Consider the following 19,777-nt stretch of genomic DNA (forward strand, 5'->3'; position numbering starts at 1 on the left):
AGATAGAGGTTTATCCATATCACCCTTCCCTAAATTATACCAATGGTATATATTCTGATATATTCACAGAATCTGTAAATATCTGCCTGGTGGACAGCAAGCTTTTACCCATTCTAATTCCCAGCAGTCCATAACAGATGTCATTATTTACAATTTTGCAACCGCAGTGTAGGTTATGTCAGGTCGGATCATTCCACAGAAGAGGCTTGCTTTGTTCTCAAATCTGTTTCCTGCAGAAAAAGGAAATCCAAGCCTTGTGTACCCTTCAGACGCCACAGAATCTATGACCACTCGCTGATGGGAAACTAGGTTGTATGGAAAAATAAATGGCCTTCAAAATTGGGCCCCCATTCACTTTGTGGCCCTTGAGCTTTCTGCGTGCCCTTCCCGGCTGTTGTTCAGTGGAGAGGTATCAAAAAGGATGGTCTTCCTTGCAAATCATTTTCGTGGGCCACTTATTTTTCAGACCTTGATCTGAATGCCTTCATGTATGGATGTGAACTGAGCTGAGTGTCTGCAGCTGCTATGCTAGCTTTATTTACTTTGTGCATGTAATGGCATTGCTATCCTAACAGAGTGACGCTTAATACTACAATAAAAGGATGATAATGGCATCACTCTAAACTCTCTTTACATTGCTCTTGAAAAAAAGCATGCGGGCTATTCAGTGTATGTATGTGTGTGTCTTTGGGGGAGACCAAAGCATTAAGACCAGAATCAAATGCAATTTAAAAGCGCTTTATTTTCCCATTTGTTACAGCAGAAAATAAAAGGACTCGAGGTCAGCCACAGTGTAGCGAGCCCCGGAGCTTAAAAGTTGCGCTGGTCAATTGTAACGCGGCTAAAATGAAGAATGAGGCGATGAAATACTCGTGTTGCACTTCCTCTGATGAAACAGCCATCTAAAGGCATGATCAATTACCTCAATATACTGTATTTTTCTTTGCTAGGGGCAAGTGACGTTTAAAATGAATTTTTCCCCTTTTTAATCAGCAGTAAAATGAGAAGCCCATTGCTATAAGCAAGAGGGCAGAATTATCATTTTCATCCTTTCTTCTCAGCCCCACTATCATTGTGCCATGTCTGGAGGTGATCCTCTGAGGCCCATCCAGCCCGGAAAGATGAAGTTGATGTGTTTTAGATAGCTTTTAGAGAGATGTGGATAGAGGATGGAAATTGCATGCCAGGGGAAGCAAAATGAGCAATTTTTCCTCCCATTTCCCCTCCTCTCTTCATCGGATCTGTGCTTACTCATTCATGAAGGCTTTTGTTGTGACATTCCATACGTTGGTGTGGAGATAAAAAAAATCGCAGGAAAATAAAAAAAAGGAGGAGACCCAGACTATATTATAGTGCAGACTAATGCATTTGCAGGCTAGATGCATAGCAGAAGAGACACAACCCTTTAATGTTATCAAAACATTATCACAACTACCAATCTTTATTCACATTTTTTACTTGTATTCTAAGTGGCTGGTGTTGAGATATTCAGGGAATTCAGCAGAGCCTTTTACAAGCCCATTCAGGATGGTATGGTCTCAGCAATGGCTTTTAAGTGTTCACTGAAAGAAAATGCTTACACTGTTATGCTCAGTGTTTACTCAAGTGCGTGCACCATAGATAACCATGAACACAGACTCTAACACTGTTAGAAGAGGTACGTCAATGGAGTGAGTTCTTCATTTAGCTACTACATGTGAGACTAGTATTTACATATTTAAGCATTTATTGTAACCTGCCTCTAGTACAAGATGGCTCTGGTGGTGTACTGTGTCTAAAATGACCCCCTACTTGCTACCTAGCACACAAAATTATTATGATTATTATTATTTTTTTAAAGTATTATTTTTTTGACCTTTATTTTGATAGAGAGACAGCTGGAGATAGACAGGAAAGGGGGGCAGAGAGAGAGGGGATGACATGCAGCAAAGTACCACAGGTCGGATTCGAACCTGGGCTGCTGCGCATATGGGTCACCAGCTGAAATGATGGTACATATGCCACTTTTGCTAAAATCCCACAATGCATATCTTAAATTTTGCTGGATACTCAAAATCATGATTCATAACTGTCCAAATCCTCAATTAACCCATCATTACTATAGAGTAAACTACTAAGTGTTTATTATTAATAGTAGGAGTAGTAAATTGGTGATTTCCGGCACAGCCAGAGCCAAGTAGGACTGCGTGGCTGTGTAGGTGTGGTGTGTGTTGTCATATGTATAGATGAAAGGATGAAATATGAGTAAGTCACCCATGAGTTTGACCGATTATCAGATGCCGAAACACAATGAGCAAGGATTTTTACAGCTCTGTGAAGTAAAGTCAAATGAAATCATTTTATCCTCCATGGCTGGGATTTACGACATAAACAATACATACACCCAATTTATGTTCACAAAGTAATCTACGTGGAACGCACAGATTTGATTTGCTCACACAAGACTTTGCCAGATGATGTTGATCCAGTGCATCGCTGCCAAAGTTGAGCCAGGTATTTTGGCCGAACCACAGTTTGTTTTTTTTGGGGGGTGGCTCACATTGAGATTGTCTGGCTGGCCTATGTAATAATGAGTGCCAGAACATTTTAGCAAACTAACTTTTTTAAATCCTTTTCTTTCAATTTTTAGCACTCCTTACTATATCATGTGAGCTTTAAAATATAAACCAGCATTACTAAGTATACATATACAGTTTGACCCAGTTTAGTTACATGCATGACTGAACACCCTAAGCCTCAGCATCATTTATATATTCCAACATAACAATTCCAGCAATAATCCAATCCCCAGTTTGGCTAATGATGGTAATAACTTTCTGCTGCTAAGACATGCTTTGCATTGCAGCTGAGGGGGTTACCGTTTCCCAGCCAGAGCGCGGCTGTTTCCTCCCTGCTGGACCAAACCCACAGAGGCCGGCTCTCAACAGGGTTCGTGATTTATGGGCCACTTTACAAGAAGGGCCTGGGGACGCAGCACTCCTTGTCCTACGATATTGAATCTCGGCTGCCTAGCATGGAGATGTGGGTCGTCTGTTATTGTGTGAAAGCTTATTTGCATTGCGCCGTTAAGCTCTCAGTGGTAACTACAGCATGTCTGCTCACCTTAGCACTTAAGTTTATTTTTGCTTGCAGGGCTGTTTGGTTCAGACATGCAAGGGACATTTTCAGAGAAACGTTGCAGTAAAGACTAATAGCTTTCACATTGACATGTTTGTGTGTGTGTTTACTTTTGCAATGTAGTTATGAACCCTTGAATATATATATAGACACAATACGATTTGCTGTTTGTGCATGTGTCCTATGAGGAGATGTATGCTTTGCTTGTTTAAATTTCCTCATAAAAAACAGACTGGCCACCGTAACACAATATATTGTACATTTCAATCAAATAATTGGAAAGCCACACGCTGCACATCCATCATTATCCTTAGAATGGTGCATTCATCAATGATGAAAGCTGAAGTACTTTCAAGCAGTGCACAACCTCTACAGACAAAGTCAGATAAATTGACTGTACAATTTCAAGCACATTGTCTGTTAGAAGAAAGACTTTGATTATTCGTTCAAAGGCTTTGTTTGTTTTGTTGCTCTTGGCTGCATTGTGCATTTGCACTGCTCTTGGCTCAAGTTGATTCTTCCTAGTGGTTGATTTGATAAGAAAAAATCAGCAAGATAAATGTTTAGCAGCCTTAATGATTATAGTTGCTGTAGGGTAGGCGTTTATTAACTTGTGTTAATAATCTGACAATCCTCTTTCATTCCCCCTTAAATTAGCCCACAGTTCTGCTGCTTAGACAAGACTGTATATTCAGCTGAAGGGATTGGGCAAACCACACAAATTGCCACTGTTTTATTTCTCATTTTTGTACGCCTTTACTTTCTAAATTTTTACCGTATAAGAACATTTATGTTACATTTTATTGGTCCCTTATTAAGCTTCCCTGTAATCTATAAAAAGCTGCTGTGTTGTACTAGAAAATGTCACCCTGCTTCCACCCAAAAAAAAGAGACTCCTGTCCAATGAAATCTTTTCCTACTGTTGTACTGTAAAATATGCAGTGGTTTTATTATTTTTTCTTTTTTTTACTTTCTTAAAGTCAGAGCTCCTTGAAGAACTCAGACTTTGATGCTCTCCAATGAATAGCATTAGCATACTGTAGAGTTAGCTAGATACCCGTCGGTTCAGCAGCAGATCAGTCTCAGTGTCATAGATTTAAATTTAGGTGTTGAGTAAAAATGTGTGTTAGAGGTTGTGTGTGAAAGAGATAAAGCGAGAAATGCTTCCGCCCGTGAATATCTCATCGTCGCCATTGGAAGCCTCTGCCTCGGCTTGATGAATTCTCGGGTTATTTAGCATTGGGAATGTTTCTCAGTAGTACACCTACTGCTGCTATAGTTAGATGTAGCTAATGTTAGGCTTCAGATAACCCTGCAGCACAAGGTTTTACAAGTGTCATTCAGCAGCTAGTGTAGCGTGCTTCCTCTCGAGGTGAATCCTATTTCATACATTGAACTCTGGTCGCGTTTGAGGGTTTGATAGACACCGGCAGTACAGATCAAGCCTGGGATAAAAAAAAAAAAAAAAGAAGTGACGCTCGACTTCAACTGACTTCCTGGATTCTGATTCCCAAGTGAGTTTGAGAAGCAGTTAATCCAAGCTAATCAACACAGATCTTTAACTGCTGCTAAAATAAAGTACTTGTTGTGTGCAGTGGCTGATATATAATACAATTGTGACAACATTTCAGTACTGTCTCTGGAAATGGATTCCCTGTAACTTGTTTAGAGGAAAAGTGTGTTTTGAGGCTGAGCATCCTTTCAAAGAGTGCTAAATGATCTACGATGCAGCAATAGAGCACAATTGTCTGTATTAAGTTAACAGCGTGTGAATCATCTCTGTGCTAGTTTGATAGAAATCCATATCCATCAGGGTTAATTTAAAACTTTTCGACAGTTTGAATTGCTGCTTTGGTGCACGTAGCAGCTGTGAGCAAACAAACAACTATTTGACAACCCTAATAATTGTCAGTGTTTTGAAAAATCAACATCTATTAACGCTGGAAAATTTTCTCCGTAGACGCTACAAAATTGGTTTAATCTTTTAAATCACATCAGCACATATTTATAGACAGTTACAGAGACAGTCGACTCAGTAAAGCTCATATGTTAATCACTGTGATGTCAAAATATGGATAGTTTGCAAAAGAATCTACAGTCACTAGAATATTCCCCAGTTATTTGCCTCTCTGTGTGTTTCAGTGCTCTGCTGCTTGGCACCATCTCATGATACTCCCTCGTGGTCGCCTTCTCCTCGTCCTCTCTTCGTCTCCCTTTTCTAGTGTTCATTCATCCTCTCTTCCCCTTTCACCTCTTCCTCTCAGTGATTCCAGCAGGTCCTCTTAGTCCTGGCCTGGAATATCCAAAGAGAGAGCTCCGTTTATTTAATGTCATCCTTATTTCCCTGACAGCCGGGCAGGATAAAAAATCTAGTTAGCACGCAGCTCAGTTATGGGACTAAGCATTGGACGTGACTGCAAAGACAGTCTGTGTCAGTATGTTTGTGCAGTGGTCTGTTTGTGCACATTTGTGTCTGTCTATTGCATTTCGTTGAAAGTGCGTTTTGTCAACCTGACTGGTAGTTAACGGCTCCTGAGACCAGAAGTATAAATTATACATTATATACTGTGTCTGTCATATTTAACCCACAGAGAGCAGTTCCTTCTACATAGCTTACTGGCTGTTAAGGTCAAATGGCCAGCTAATTGGCCAGTTTAATTCTAAAACTAGTTGTTTCTTTGGTAATTTCTTGACATTCCTATAGTATATAAATTGAATTAAGATTTAGTGAGCTTAATTAAAAAAGAAAAGATTTTTCTGAACCAAGAGGCACAGCTAATAGCTGTTATAATAGGTAATATGTACACCAAACTGACTGGTAACGGATGTAAACTCAAAGAGGTCATTGTTGTATTACTATTGCCTATATGTCTTCCTCATTAAGTCGTATAAACTCTGGAAGTCATAATTATGACCATACAGCTTGTGCCGAACTGTTTAAGTTGGAGTATTAAGTATTTAGTATTTCTCCACCAGAATTATGTTACTACAATTGTGAGGAAAGCTTTGAATCATCAATCAGCATGTAAACCATGGGATAGGGAAATGTACTACATTTTGTTTAGTTTTTATCCTGGCTATGGCCCTGATAAGCCATTTTGCATCACCAGGAAAATGAAGAGAGCTATGGCAATTGTAGTATATATAGTATATATAATGAAGCTGGTTAACTACAAAAAACATCTAATTTCAAAGCAGTCTCATAACCAGTGGTTAAAATCTTCAATTCTAAAAACTGTTCTTGCAACAGTTTCTGAAATGACAGGAAAATGTCTTCTGTTTTACCCCCACTACACAGAGACAAATTGGCAACTAATGAAAAGACAATACTGCATAATGTCACAACACAAAGTGTGTGTCTTTCATTGTTCCATATTCATCTGCTAGGGAGGAAGTGGACTGTGTGCATATTTTTACACTAACGCAGAACAAACATTTATTTGAAAACATTTACGGTGTTAAACTTGTTTAGAGATGTTGATTGCATTCGAGAAGCGTCCTCTTTTCTCTCTCACACTTCCTGCGTGCATGTCAAGAACATGGAGGCTTGTGGTTGCAGGGTTATTAGATAATCTAAAATGGAATAATTCAGTGAGGAGAGCACAGACTCGCGTGGGTGTGTGTGTGCGTCAGCCAAGGGTGTAAGGGCTTGAAAAGTGTTCCTCACAAATAGAAATGTTAATAACTCACCATGCAGAGTACATATCAATTTTCTCACTGGAGGTAGGAGAAAGGGGATAGAGGGGTGACATAGGGGAGAGGCAGATGGGGGTGAGGGGTAATGACACATTCTAGGGCCGTAAAATAAGTCTCTTTAAAAAAATATAAAAAGATTAAATACATTTAAAAAGAGTTAATAATTTCATAATTGTGACACCCGTGACTTTCTTGTTCAGCCTCATCAAACAAGGAAGCGAAATCCAAGTGTTACACCTCAGTTCAATCCAAAGTCCAAAGCCCAGAACTGAAACATTTTCCAAACAAGAGTAAGCACAAGAACGGATATGTTATTACTTCTTGCTGTCAGTTGCCATTGGTATCTGCTATGGGAAACATCCTACAAAGATATGAACAGTCATCCAGAAACATCAGATATGAGCAGCGGTTCAGAATCGAGCACAAGGGCCTTCAGCGTGAACAGCCCGAGAAAATGTGTGACAGAGCAGGAACGACTCGAAATGAGAGCTCCATATAAATCCTCATCTCAATATCCACCTGGCGAGCTGTAGTAAAGCAGTAAAGCCTCCGTCGTCGATCGCTGAAATTGTTTGTGTGCGAATGTGAGATGGAGATGCATTCCTCAGGGCCGACTCCCAGCCCCGAGAGTGTTGAGAGAGTGCCCCATTTCTCTTGCTGAACCCTCCTCGAAAGTAATTGAATTTTGGATGAATCCGCTGAGGAGGAAACACTGTCAGGGAGGGGAGAAAGTGGATGCTTTAGGAAAAAAACAATCAAAGAATGAGAGGCAGGTGACAGCACCTTTTGTATGAGCTTTTCTTTAAAGAATGGCGCGCTGTGAGATGGTTGACAGGATAAGCTTTTAAGGGAGGGACTATTTTTTCCAAAGATTTCATATTTTTGGGACATCCAGTATCCATTCATTTGTTGAAGGGGGATAACTCTCCTTGCTTTTTTCTGCTCTATTGTATTCCTGATCATATCTCTGACAGTTAGACAGCTGCACTGAATCTTTCACTTCTCACTCGCTAATAATCATGTGCCAAGACGTAAGACGATAGTGACAGTAATACATTGACACCCTTTTCATGATTACTGATAACAAAGTGAGTGTTTGACCTTGATAAGCTCTTGAGTAGCTAATTTCTTCAGACAGGTGGCCATCTCCGTAAATACACTCCATTAGCATCACAAGCAGGGAATCAAAGGGAAAGCACATGGTCAAATTAAAGCTTAATATTTGTTATTTTTGGGGAAACACTGCCATGATTTCCTTTTACTCCTTCACTGCTGAGATTACGGATGGAACTGAAGAAGCTCTCTAGTTTGAGTGTGGGTACTGATGTATAGTAACCAAGAGAACCATACTAACTGCTTTCAGTTGAGTTTGTAGCACTGTTTAACACCACAGGAGCTGGACGGCCATCATGGACACAAAGCGAGAGCATCAAATAGAGCCTCAAATGGCTCCTCAATGACTTTAATAACCACATAGACATGTGGAGGGCAATCATGTTTTACAAAAGCAAGAATGCCTGCATCAATACGTGTGTGGCTGCCAGATTAGTGCAGCACTTTTTAGGCTCGCTTTGATCTTCTCAACAGGGCCTGCCTCCCCTTTCCTCGGTGGACCTGACACTTGTGTATCCAGCGGACGTGAAAAAAAACCGGGGGGGGGGAAAATAAATATTTTCCCCCCCCCTTAAGAACATGTGGCCAACCTTTTAGCTGATGTCTTAACTGACATATTTGACAAATCACTCCTGCAGGAATGCTCCTCAGCGATTACTAAGCACAAAGCAGTGTCCTTCTATCTATCATCTATCTATTTATTCATTCTCCGAGCTAGGTGTGCAGCAGCATGTCAAAGATGCCCAATCAAAGATACCCAACTGGATTGTATTTGGTGCCAGCAGATCCACAGGATGTCATCTCCACTCAGCTCTTACACCTTAAAAATAACAGCACCTATGTCTGAATGTTTTTTGACAAGAGTCTTACTATCTTCTACAACTGGATTCTGGACCAGCAGACCACTGACAGTTTGGATTGGGCCACACCTCCACAAAATACTACTACATACAAGTACTGTGTGGAGGTTACCTCAAACTTCCACAGAGGGGTAATTGAAAGAATCCCGTCTTCTCAGGTGACAGTGTGGCACCATACAAAAGAGAATATTTTAAAATCCCCCCCAAATCATCTATCGTATCGTTCCCATTCATTCGCCGAGCTGAGGTGCGTGCAGCAGCATGTCAAAGATGCCCATCTAGTCCAGCCACAGTCTGTTCCTCCTGCTGCTTGTCTAGCTGGAAATACAGAAGGATCTGCTGACAGGGCAGCTTCTTTCCTTAGGCTGTAAGACTCCCCCACACCACCACCAATGAAGACTCAAATGTCACTCATCTCACCTACCTCTGCTCTACATGCTCAACATCTGGCAGTAAATAGAGCGGAAACAAGGAATCAAATGACAGAAAATGTATCTTCATTTGAAGGGGTCGCCTTGAGGTTTAGCAAGTTGCAATGAGTATTTTCTACTGTTTTGGGGCATTTTATAGACCAGCTTATTATTTGATATATTTCTTTAGATTCTGCAGATTAATCCATTATGATTAATTAGTTGAACTAGCTGAATGTTTACAGGAAGTTATTTTCAAATCCTAATTAAACACTGAGAGCAATACATTTTACTGTTTACTGTAGTATGTAAAGATGATGTTGCATAACTCCTTATCTTTCTATTTCTTCTTTTTGCATAACTAGAATTGTCTTGCTCTTTTTGCAATATGCCACAATGTGCAGTCTACAGTGACATTGACGCTTTGCATCTATCCAATAGGTAATCATTAATTAGCTGGAATATTGCATAGTATTTGCACATAGTATTTTGTTTTATTTTCAGTATCTTCAAAAAATACAAATAACATATAACTAACCTTGGTTGGAGAAAAAAACCCCACTGAGATTGGTGTCCTTGGAAACAGCTTTGTGAAACCTCACTTCTGGAGCTATTTTCCTCTCAAAGTAGGCACACAAGCCAAAAGCACTCATGTTTTCATGTGTGATTCTTCAATATATTTAATCCTATAATCCACAATTTTTGCTGTCTGCACACATGCAAGCATATTGTATGATCAGTGTACCCAACAGAAGATGACTTACCGTATTTACTCATCAGTGTAGTCGGTACCAACATAAAATTAATTACCCTGCATTGCAGGAGCACGGTTTTAACCTTTTCAGTTTGATGTTTAGCAGTCCAGGATATCACTGTGAGCCGTACGGATACCGAGCAGAACTGGTGATTCAGTTGTTTCCACTGTGTTCAAACCAAAGGAAGAGACCACAGCTTTTGTGCTAATGTTGCAGACTGTCGCCCAACATGGAAAACTAATTAAAAAGATAAGATTTTTGTGTGGTGGCGTGTAGCTTTTTGAGGTGGCATTGGTTGCAGGAAGCAAGGGCTGATGACAATAGGCCTTTGACAAGAAGAACACGGCAATGTCGCCATCTTTGGCTGCTGGCCAGTTTTGAATGCCTCTGTGAGTGTCTCAAGGGTTTTTGTGGCTTTTCAGGGTTTCCCCTCAAAGGGTTTCTGATACAGCTTTGTGGAATCTATGTAAAGCATCTTTGTCGTGACTGAAATGCCAATGGAAGAAACCTCGTAGCCTACATGGACATCTTGTCACACCAGAGCAAAGATGGCACTTTTGCCTCTAGCAAGGAGATGAATTAGTAGCCAAACAAAAAGAATTTTCACATGGAGGGGTTTAATGAGTAAGTGCATCACTGAGGAAGACTGTTAGCTGGGAGCAAAATCTGAATAAACTTAACCTTTAATGAACTTTAAACCAGTCTTATTTCATATTAGATACAGTTTGACTCCAATTAGCTTTTTTTTTTTCATAGTTCATCAGACAAATAGTTCTGATTGGCTTGAGGGTTTGCATTGATTCTCATGTTGCATCCTTACTATTATTTTTCTTAATGACTACTCTTAGCTACAATTAAGTTCAGCAGTTATAAAGACCTGGCATCAATTAGTAGGTGAAAAATTCAAAATTTATATTCTAAGACTGGCCAAGATATTATCAGGACCAAATTTATAATTTAAAGCTTGCATTGTTCTAGTGTTTATGGGTATTTCAGTCATTGGCTATGATATAAGCCAGATAAACCACGCCAACCTGTGCTGTTATGAGATATCACACGTTACAACACATTCTATTTCAATATCCACACATCAACTTAAGCTACACCATGTCAGATTTGGTATTTGTTGCGATTCGGCCCCCCATAGTCATAAATATGGACAGCTGTACACATTCATTTGTTATGATTTGCATTACTTATGATCAAAAACTAGCAACTCGACAACTTTGCTAACACAGCCAAACACCAAGTAAGTGCAACAACACAAGACATAGCAAGCTAGCTAATATTACTGACTTTTCCAACAGCGAGAAGCCCAGCTTGCGGTCTGTCTGCAGCCTTTTATTTCACAAAGCTGTCATTAATGACTAAAAACCAGTCCACCATAACCCAATGTATTTTTCAGTTTCATTAATAAAGGTTCCACCTGAGACACCATGTTAGTTGCTAAGATAACCATGTATATTAGATTTTAATTTTTTAATAATTGTACTTACTTGTTTTGGTACCAGCATTATATATTAGGTCATCGCTGCCCTGCTCTCTACATATCAGCATGAGCCATTGAAAAACCCATATCCGTCAACCAGTACTTGTCAGTGCTTTCTAAATGACCTATCTTTCTGTGGTATTCCTGCTCTACAGTTTCTTATTATCAGCCATCATATATACTGATACCAATAATGTGTGATAAGCCAATATCGATCAATTCAATGGTGATTCTGTAGTTTTTGTTTGTTTGTTTGTCTTTTTGTTAATAATTCTGGCCTGCACATAGATCCAGATTTAAACTTGTACTTGGAGAGTGATTGCTTTTAACTTACTGTGTTAGACTGACACCAGCTGAAATGTCATGTTATGTTGACAGTTCTCCATATATTAGACCATATTTAATTTCAACCACCATCTTATACATCATTCCTGTATGAGAAGCTGCATGTTAACAGAAAGATATCCTGATCAAAGTGGGCACCTGATTATGTCAGTTGGTTGCATTAGTGTCGTAGGTAGTTGACAAAGCTGCAAAGCCAGGTTCGCCTTGATAGAGATGCGTCTTGACATTTGTATCATCAACAGCCTCCCCCTGATTATACAGTAAGTCCCTGAAGAGTCACTGGGATAAATAAAGCAGAGGCAGACAAACACTTTAGAGAACAGGATTTGCACATAGTGGTGTTGGATTTTTTCCAGCTGACCTTAGGTCTTGTAAAAGTTCTGCAATTATTGGCTCAGAACTTGAAGGTTTTTTATGTTTTAGCTTTGATCAAGCATCTCCTGCCAGTATCATTATCTCTTCTTTTTTGATGTTTTGGATGTATTCGGTGTATTCTCGGCCTGTCTCAGTACAGAATAATAATGCAAGCTTTTGTTTCCTTTTAGGACTGGTAAAAAATGAAAGCTCCCATTCCTCTTCTGATCCTGCTTCATGCCGTTGTGGTCCATTGCCTGAAAGTGGTGTCGAAGAGAGGCTCAGGTAAGTTTTCTCTTTTTTACAACGACTACTTTATTTTTCTTTTGTTCAAATGATAGACAGTCCTAAAAACCAGTGGGAAAAAATGCTGATTAGAAATATATTTTACTTAGAGTATGCTATATATTAACGTGTAGAGCCTCCTTAATTGGTGCGGGTATGATTCCCTGGGACCTGCCAAGATTTCAAGGCTTTTTTTTTGCCTGAAAGCACAAACCGTGTTTCAGTCAACAGCAGGGGGATCACATGGCCTTGTTGTACTTGGAGGCTCCAACCAGTCTTTTGTCTTTTAACAGCTTGATTTACAAGTCCACAAACACTCAGTTTTTCAGTCTGAGGCTCTGTGAGTGATGATGTTGATCTTTGCAGATCAATTGCATGGTTTAATCTTGTTTAAATGTGTTGTCAAAGTTAATAAGAACACAAACTTACAACTTACCTCTTGATTGCATAATGTGAGTTCACATGGTTTTGTTGAGCCAATGTCGGTTCAGTAATGTGTATTAACCCTGCCTCAATTGGAACCCCAGGTGCAAATTTGAATGAATGAACATATGAGTGAGTTACTTTCTTGATGCATTAAGCGCTATTTAGGTTGAAGCTATGGAATTTGCAGCAATATTCAAGTATTTATAGAGCCGTGGCACTAATACTGCACACCTCTCCAGACTTGAAAATAATCACTTTGTACAAGATGATCTATTGCAAGCTAGAGGAACAGTCCACATTGGCTAACAGGAAGCATAAAGTAAGTCTTTTCTGTTTTTTATCTTTTTTTTTTTTTTTAATATCCAGAGGCTGCTTGCATCTGGGTTTTTACCCATGCATATTAGACACAGGTGTAAGAATGGCCCAAGGCTCATCAGAGGGTTTTCTGCGTTTCCAGCAGAAGTCCCTACGGGCTATCTCCTCCGATGCTTCACGAGCCATTGCCTGGGGCAAGGATTTGAAACGTGTCCACTGATAAATGAACGCCCCATCCGAGCCAGACCTCCGTCCTTTGTTCCTTCTCTTTTAGCTTGTACGGCTTTATTAGAAGCCATGCTGGTTGCAAGTTAGAGCACCATTGTAAAAAAGGATTCTGGGCAATGAAAGCCACTTTGAAATTGCATTGCTTTCATTTTTATGGAATGGAAAGAAACAGTGGGGGCGGGAAGGTGAGTATCCTGGTGTCATAGCAGGTATATTTTCAAAGAAACGATTTTCAGGGTTTAAGGTTCCTTTGTTTATGAGATTAAACTTCTGCGGGTCGTTTGGTCATGTTTTTTATGATAGATTGGATGAAATCAGGCTTATAGTTTGATTCAAAACCCTAAACTTCACTTGCAGTATTGCTTTCTCTCATAGAAAACTGTCACCTGGCACTACACTCATGTGATATTCTCCACTGTGAAGGGCCTGTGTATGCATATTGTACAATATGTACAATGTTGGTTGAGTCATGCAGCTGTAGAGTCTGTTTGCATTATGTTAGTCTTTGGTCCATATAAGATCAAAATATGGAGATCCAGTTAAAACCTATACCAATTACTGATTGAATCTCTAATAAGACAAACTGAGCAGTTCCAAACTCTGTAAACATGCGTTGTTTTTCATTTGCACCTGTGTTAAAAGAAACTCACTGTAGACAATCAAATCTGTAAGTGTCAGCCCATTAAAGGAAATTAAATGACTTGATTGACTCCCTCAGGGACAATGAATCCACTATCTCAGTTGCTTTCCCTTTCACCAGACTCACAGTTACACACAGACACACACGCAGAAACCCCTGCACAGTGCTGCATGTGCTTCGCTATTATCTGTAGATGATTAAATTCAAAAACACCAGCCTTTGAGTAATGCTTTGTCTGCATTTGTACTTGGGGTGGAACAGTGCAAAAACATATAATGCATATCTGCCATACTAATCCTCAGTGTGCATAAGTAAGAGAATCTATCCATTTGTCCTCTGCTGTGGTTCCTCTTTGCTAGAATGCTGATACGGCCTGAATGGTTGGGCGAACAGAATAATTATGTGTATTTCTGCTTAAAACAGCACATCAAGTCAGATGTTGAAGTAAAACCCCACTCTTGGATGCTTTTGCATTGTTGTATACTATCAGTCGTTGATATTCAATCCATGACGTACTTCGTGTTTGAACTCTTTATTTAAAGTGGCTGCATTGCTTCCTGCCTCATCATGACTTCCAGTGTAAAACAATCAATGTAGAAATAACGCTAACTCTGATTACGATTAAACTGCCCAAAAGGGATCTGATTGATCTCCTGTTGTACAATAGAGTAGTATTTTGTGTATCGAAGTGGTGCTATGATTACTATCTGTGATTAGTTGTCTGTGTGATAAGCAAAATACACCGAAGAATACACCCAGAAAGATGACCAGTACATAATCTTGGTTTACTGTTTACAGCAGGCATTTGAAATCCCAGTTGCTTGTAAATCAGTGTCCACTGTGGTCAGCATGTACATCGCAGTTTAACAGATTTGGTGTGATGGCAGAGGTCTAAAGATTAGAGAAGTGGGCTTGTCACATGCCGAGTGGGAAAATCTGTGTGGGAAATGTGAACGAGTGACACACATACTGTCAAATTGGCCTTCAGCAAGACACTTAACAATGATTTGCTTCTTCTGTAGAGACACTAGAATCCTTTGGTTGTTGTGAATGTGTATTGAATTTAGCGTGAGGTTTGCAGTGTTGGAAAAGAACAAGGTGGTCAGCAAAACCTTTACAAAAATGAATAGAAATCTGATCATTTGAAGATATTTCTACACTTTATATATTTAAATAATTAAGACTATGATCACTGACTAATGGAATTGTAAGGTCACAAGCTGCTGACCTTTTGCCCTTACCTCATCAGTCATCACTTAAATGCCTAACAGCTGGCATTTAAAGCTAAAACAGCTAAGATTAGTATTAGTGTTGCATTAGGAGGATAGGATTTTTGCAAAAATCCATTCATTATGGAATGTTTTTAAATACATTTTGAATAATCAAAAGGGAATTAAATCTATTTTTTGGATAACAGTGATCCAGAGACAAAGTCGGGCTTTGTTGGTCTGTTTCTATTTCACTTGCTATCCTTGGTTATTAAACCAAGATCCTGTTCTCTGAAAATGGGTTGTTTTGCTATTATTGTATTAAACACACAATTGCCTCCCTTGTTGGCCACTTGTGACATACTATACAATAGATGCTTGGAAGGGCCGTGTGAGAAATCCCTAAATGTGCCTGTTTGGTTACTTGGCAGTGAGCTGAACAGAGCAGAATCCTCTTTCTGTGCACTACACAGCTGCAATTTATTTCATATGAAATAGAAACTCAAGAGTTCATGTAAGGTCTCACTTTAGACTCTCTGAAGTAATAACTATGCATTTATTCATTTTCTCACCTCTGAACATGGATTACAATCAGAGTGAGAAGGAGCTTCGGAGGTTACTGAGGATGACTTTTGGCAGCCCTGAATGCAGAATAGAATAAAAAGGGCATGCACACACATTGCTAAAAGGGACTACAGAACACTGTAGTAGTTTTCTAAAATATTTCATGGGCAACACCATTCATCTGCATTACACCGTGATCCCTGCTATGTCTTCTTATCTTTGGTATTCAGTTTTACTCCATGCAGCTTCCTATTCTTCCCAGGCAACAGGAGTTTTTGTTATCCCCAGGGATTTACTCTGATGTGTCTTGCTTAGGGGTCTGTTGAAGACATACTTGCTGTTTTAAGGACTGGACTTGCTGTCTTTTTGTAGGTTGAGGGCAGCATTTAAGCTATTAGAGTAAGGCTTTCTTTTTTGGGGCAAAACCTGAATAATAATCAGTGAATTTCCTCTGAGTCCATGCTTGATTTATTTTACCATTCATCTGATTCGTAAGAAAACTGAAAGATTTTGTTTTATGTCCCAAATCAACACAGCAGTTAGGAAACCACTCTAAAAATGGGCTGTCAAGAGATTTTATTGTTCATGGTTGACTTACAATGAGGCAAACCAGGGACAGCGTCACTGTCAGCCACCGACCATTTACCCCCGTGCACACTGCAGGCACAATAGCTTCATCTATTGAGAACAATCGCATGTCATTTTCAAAAAAACAAGCAGCTTTTTCGTCCACCAGTTGGTTACCGCAGCATTTAAAATATAGTTGCTGCAGTGAAGAAAATGTCTATTTTATATTCACTAAAAGTCACCTCTTAACAAAACTGTTAACACATGTTCCCCCCAGTGAACACTGATGTCAGCTGTAGATTCACAATCATATTCCTTGACATTGATTGAGACAAATTTAGCCACTCTCCTCCCCTCTGCTGTACAGTCATTAGTCCCCATTTCTTCAGCAGACATTGATGAGTCCCCAGACAAATGATGCTTACCTTTCCACAGTCTCCCAGTAATTCCAGCAATATATTACCCATAACACTCACACACAGTAAATGCATCATTCTGTTATTCATGCATATGTAAAAAGCCGCTCTCCGACATGTGTTCCCATTTGGAAATGGAATACAGAATTCCTTTTCTGCATCTAGTTTCTATTAAGGATGGTCCGAGGGCCCGGCGTGTCACTCTGATGAAGAGTAGCTGTAAATAAAACACGCCACCGCAACAAGACCTTGGTTCCTATTAGAGAGCAGCCGCTCATCATCCGTCTCTCCCAGTGTATTTATCTACTGCCGCTACAGTAGGTCCACAACATATATTTCCCCCTTTCCTCACCGACTTCTTCTTTCCGCCATTGCAGGGGGAAGAATCAAGGACATCCTGACATCCTGTGTTAAATTTACAGTGTTCATACCCAACGCAACACACAACTCTGGGAGTACGTCAACATTAATACGTCAGTTAAAGGATGGAACCTTCCCCCCACATTAATGGGGCTACTCCCAATTTGGCCAATAATAAGGCTCCTCTTAATTGGACAAGACAGTGATTCCTAACAGGGGACGTCAGCGCACAGCACAAATTCAATTATGGCGAGCCACTTGACTTTGTAATTGATATTAAAGGACTTGAAATATGACAGGAAGCTGTCAGCAAGAACTGTGATAGGGGGGAGGGACACAGCAGTAGGGACCCTTTCCACTGTGACAATTTTTTACATGTGAAGACTACTGAATGTCAGATCATTCTTGCAAAATACATTAATTTTAATATACAAGTGCCATCAGATCGATTATACACCACTTGAGGTTGTCAGTGGTAACAGCTTGGGATGAAAAGGCTTGAAATGAAGTTTAAAACTCTTTCTCAAAAAAATACAGGAAGCTGCAGCTGAGATTGAAAGCTGAAATCCAAGTCTCCCCCCCCCCTCCAAACCCCAACACACACGCACATGCAGAGGCACACATCCGTTGAATACCCGCGGTTCATCTTCCCTCGGTCAATACCACATACCTGCCACAAATGTTGAATGATTGCCTCCACCCCACAGCCTGTTCGTTGTGGGGGAGATTGATCACACACATGATATTAGAAATGAAATGGCTTGCCACATGGAGTTGTTTTCCCCTCCCACTGCTCAAAGAGAGGGAGAGAGAAGCGACTCCACAAGTGTGCCAGATATAGGCCTCTTGACAACTGGGGTTACTATGGATATGTGTTGCGAGTTGGCGACACATGCCATGGTCCTCCCTGTGAGATGGATGACGATCAATCACCTGATTTATGGGCGGGATAGTCTCTATCTGGCCTGTTTCCTGACCTGTAATAATGTTACAACACCACGGCAATTGAGAAAAATGCCAGTAAAGGGTACAGAGCGCTGCAGCTGTGTGAAGATCTGGTGTGTAGTTGTATGTTGCTGTGTTCAAAGCTCAAGTGCTCCGTCAGTGGATCAAAGATGCATCCGATTACAGATATTGTTATATATTTGATGCATTTGGGTTTGAGGCATTGACTATAGAAAAATGTCACCTTTAGGCGTATAAAGCTTATGGAATGATTGGATTTTGGTTTACTGAAGTTCAGATTTGGGAATGGGGTGGAAGTGTGGGTGGAGCTAATAGGCACGACACCTGTTAATCAAGCAGAAATTCCCCCAAATGTACCTATGTTCATAATCATTATCATAATGAACATTTCTTAATTTTCTGTGAAAAAAAACACAAGAAATGCTGTTGCAGGTGACACTATCACTGGGACCAGTATTACATATTATATATATATTCATACATATATATTACATTCATATTACATTTATGTACAGACACACAATTTTTTATGTATTAAGTATTTATATCTGCTTCCATTCTTAAAATGCCTGTTGTAGCAATATGAGCAGGGTAGCATGTTTTTGGTAGCATTTTTTTTGATTTTGTAGCATCATAAATATGTATTATCCTGTAGTTTCCTTTCTATGATTTGTTTTAAATTATCTCTATTTTGTCACCATTGGTGACCACAGTGTTGCTCACTCAGAATTGTCTTTGACTATGATATGTTATGGTGTTTTTAATGGCGCTAGATGAACTTGAGTATATCATTTTTACTATTCGTACTTAAACTTTGACAGCTTCCAAAACTTTATATTTTATCTCCAACCTTTAAATAATTATGATTTATTTACCCCCAGTAGTAGTAGCAGTATTAACTGTTGCTTTCAGTAAGTCAGGCTGAATGTCTCACCTTTGCCTATAGTTTTTTAAAAGCCATTCAATGGAAAATGTGCTTTTTGAGCTGAAAACTAAAGGCTTAAGATTTGAAATGTATTCAAATTCTGTGATTGAAATGCTTCAATTTTCTTCCCACCTTCATGTGTTGTGCTTTCCTCTATCTGTTCATTGTCTTGGAACTCCAACTGTCTGCAGGCATTCAACATTAAATACAATATACTGCATATCTCCACTTTTAATATTTCTCCCTGAAAGATAATATGTTCATTTCAGGCTCCCTTAGCAAATTACGCAGCCCACTTTAACAGCTGGGGCATTTGGTACCAATTTGAGAGATTATATGTGTGGATGATAATGAGCTTTAGTCCGAAAGAGGATTTAAACATGGAGAAGGCTGGCCACTGCTTAATTTAAGAAAATCTGGCTGTCAGGTTTAAGGAAGGGGACTTTAGGGGAAATGAAACTCCCTGAAGGAAAAGAAAAAAAGAAAGAAAAACAGAAAGTAAATAAGTAACATTTGTAATAAGGTTAGGGCAATTTGGGACATAAACAGTTATGGTCCCGGAAATTATTTTAATTCCTCTTGACTGCTTGGCTCTCACAAAGCTGATCGACGGCAGGAAATGAAGCTGTAGTCTCTCGGTACTATGCAAATCGCCTGGAGGCGGCGATGGGACTGAAATACCAAAAATATCATACATGTTAACCTGGGGCTGCACCGCATGATTAATCCATGTGGGTA

The 19,777-nt window shown here is 39.7% G+C and overlaps 1 protein-coding gene across 3 annotated transcripts in view; it reads left to right on the forward strand.

Moving 5' to 3' along the window:
• The window catches only part of LOC127378686 (interleukin-1 receptor accessory protein-like 1), a 287,082-nt gene that overhangs the window by 52,446 nt on the left and 214,859 nt on the right, over positions 1-19,777 (forward strand). For all 3 annotated transcript variants that reach the window (XM_051427826.1, XM_051427825.1, XM_051427827.1), the window contains one exon: positions 12,331-12,424. In XM_051427826.1, the coding sequence (XP_051283786.1) occupies positions 12,343-12,424 (82 nt within the window). In that variant the 5' untranslated portion in view covers positions 12,331-12,342. The remainder of the gene's footprint in view (positions 1-12,330; positions 12,425-19,777) is intronic.

The sequence above is a fragment of the Dicentrarchus labrax genome, unplaced genomic scaffold (assembly GCF_905237075.1).
Source record: "Dicentrarchus labrax unplaced genomic scaffold, dlabrax2021, whole genome shotgun sequence".
In the NCBI taxonomy this organism is placed as follows: Eukaryota; Metazoa; Chordata; class Actinopteri; family Moronidae; genus Dicentrarchus; species Dicentrarchus labrax.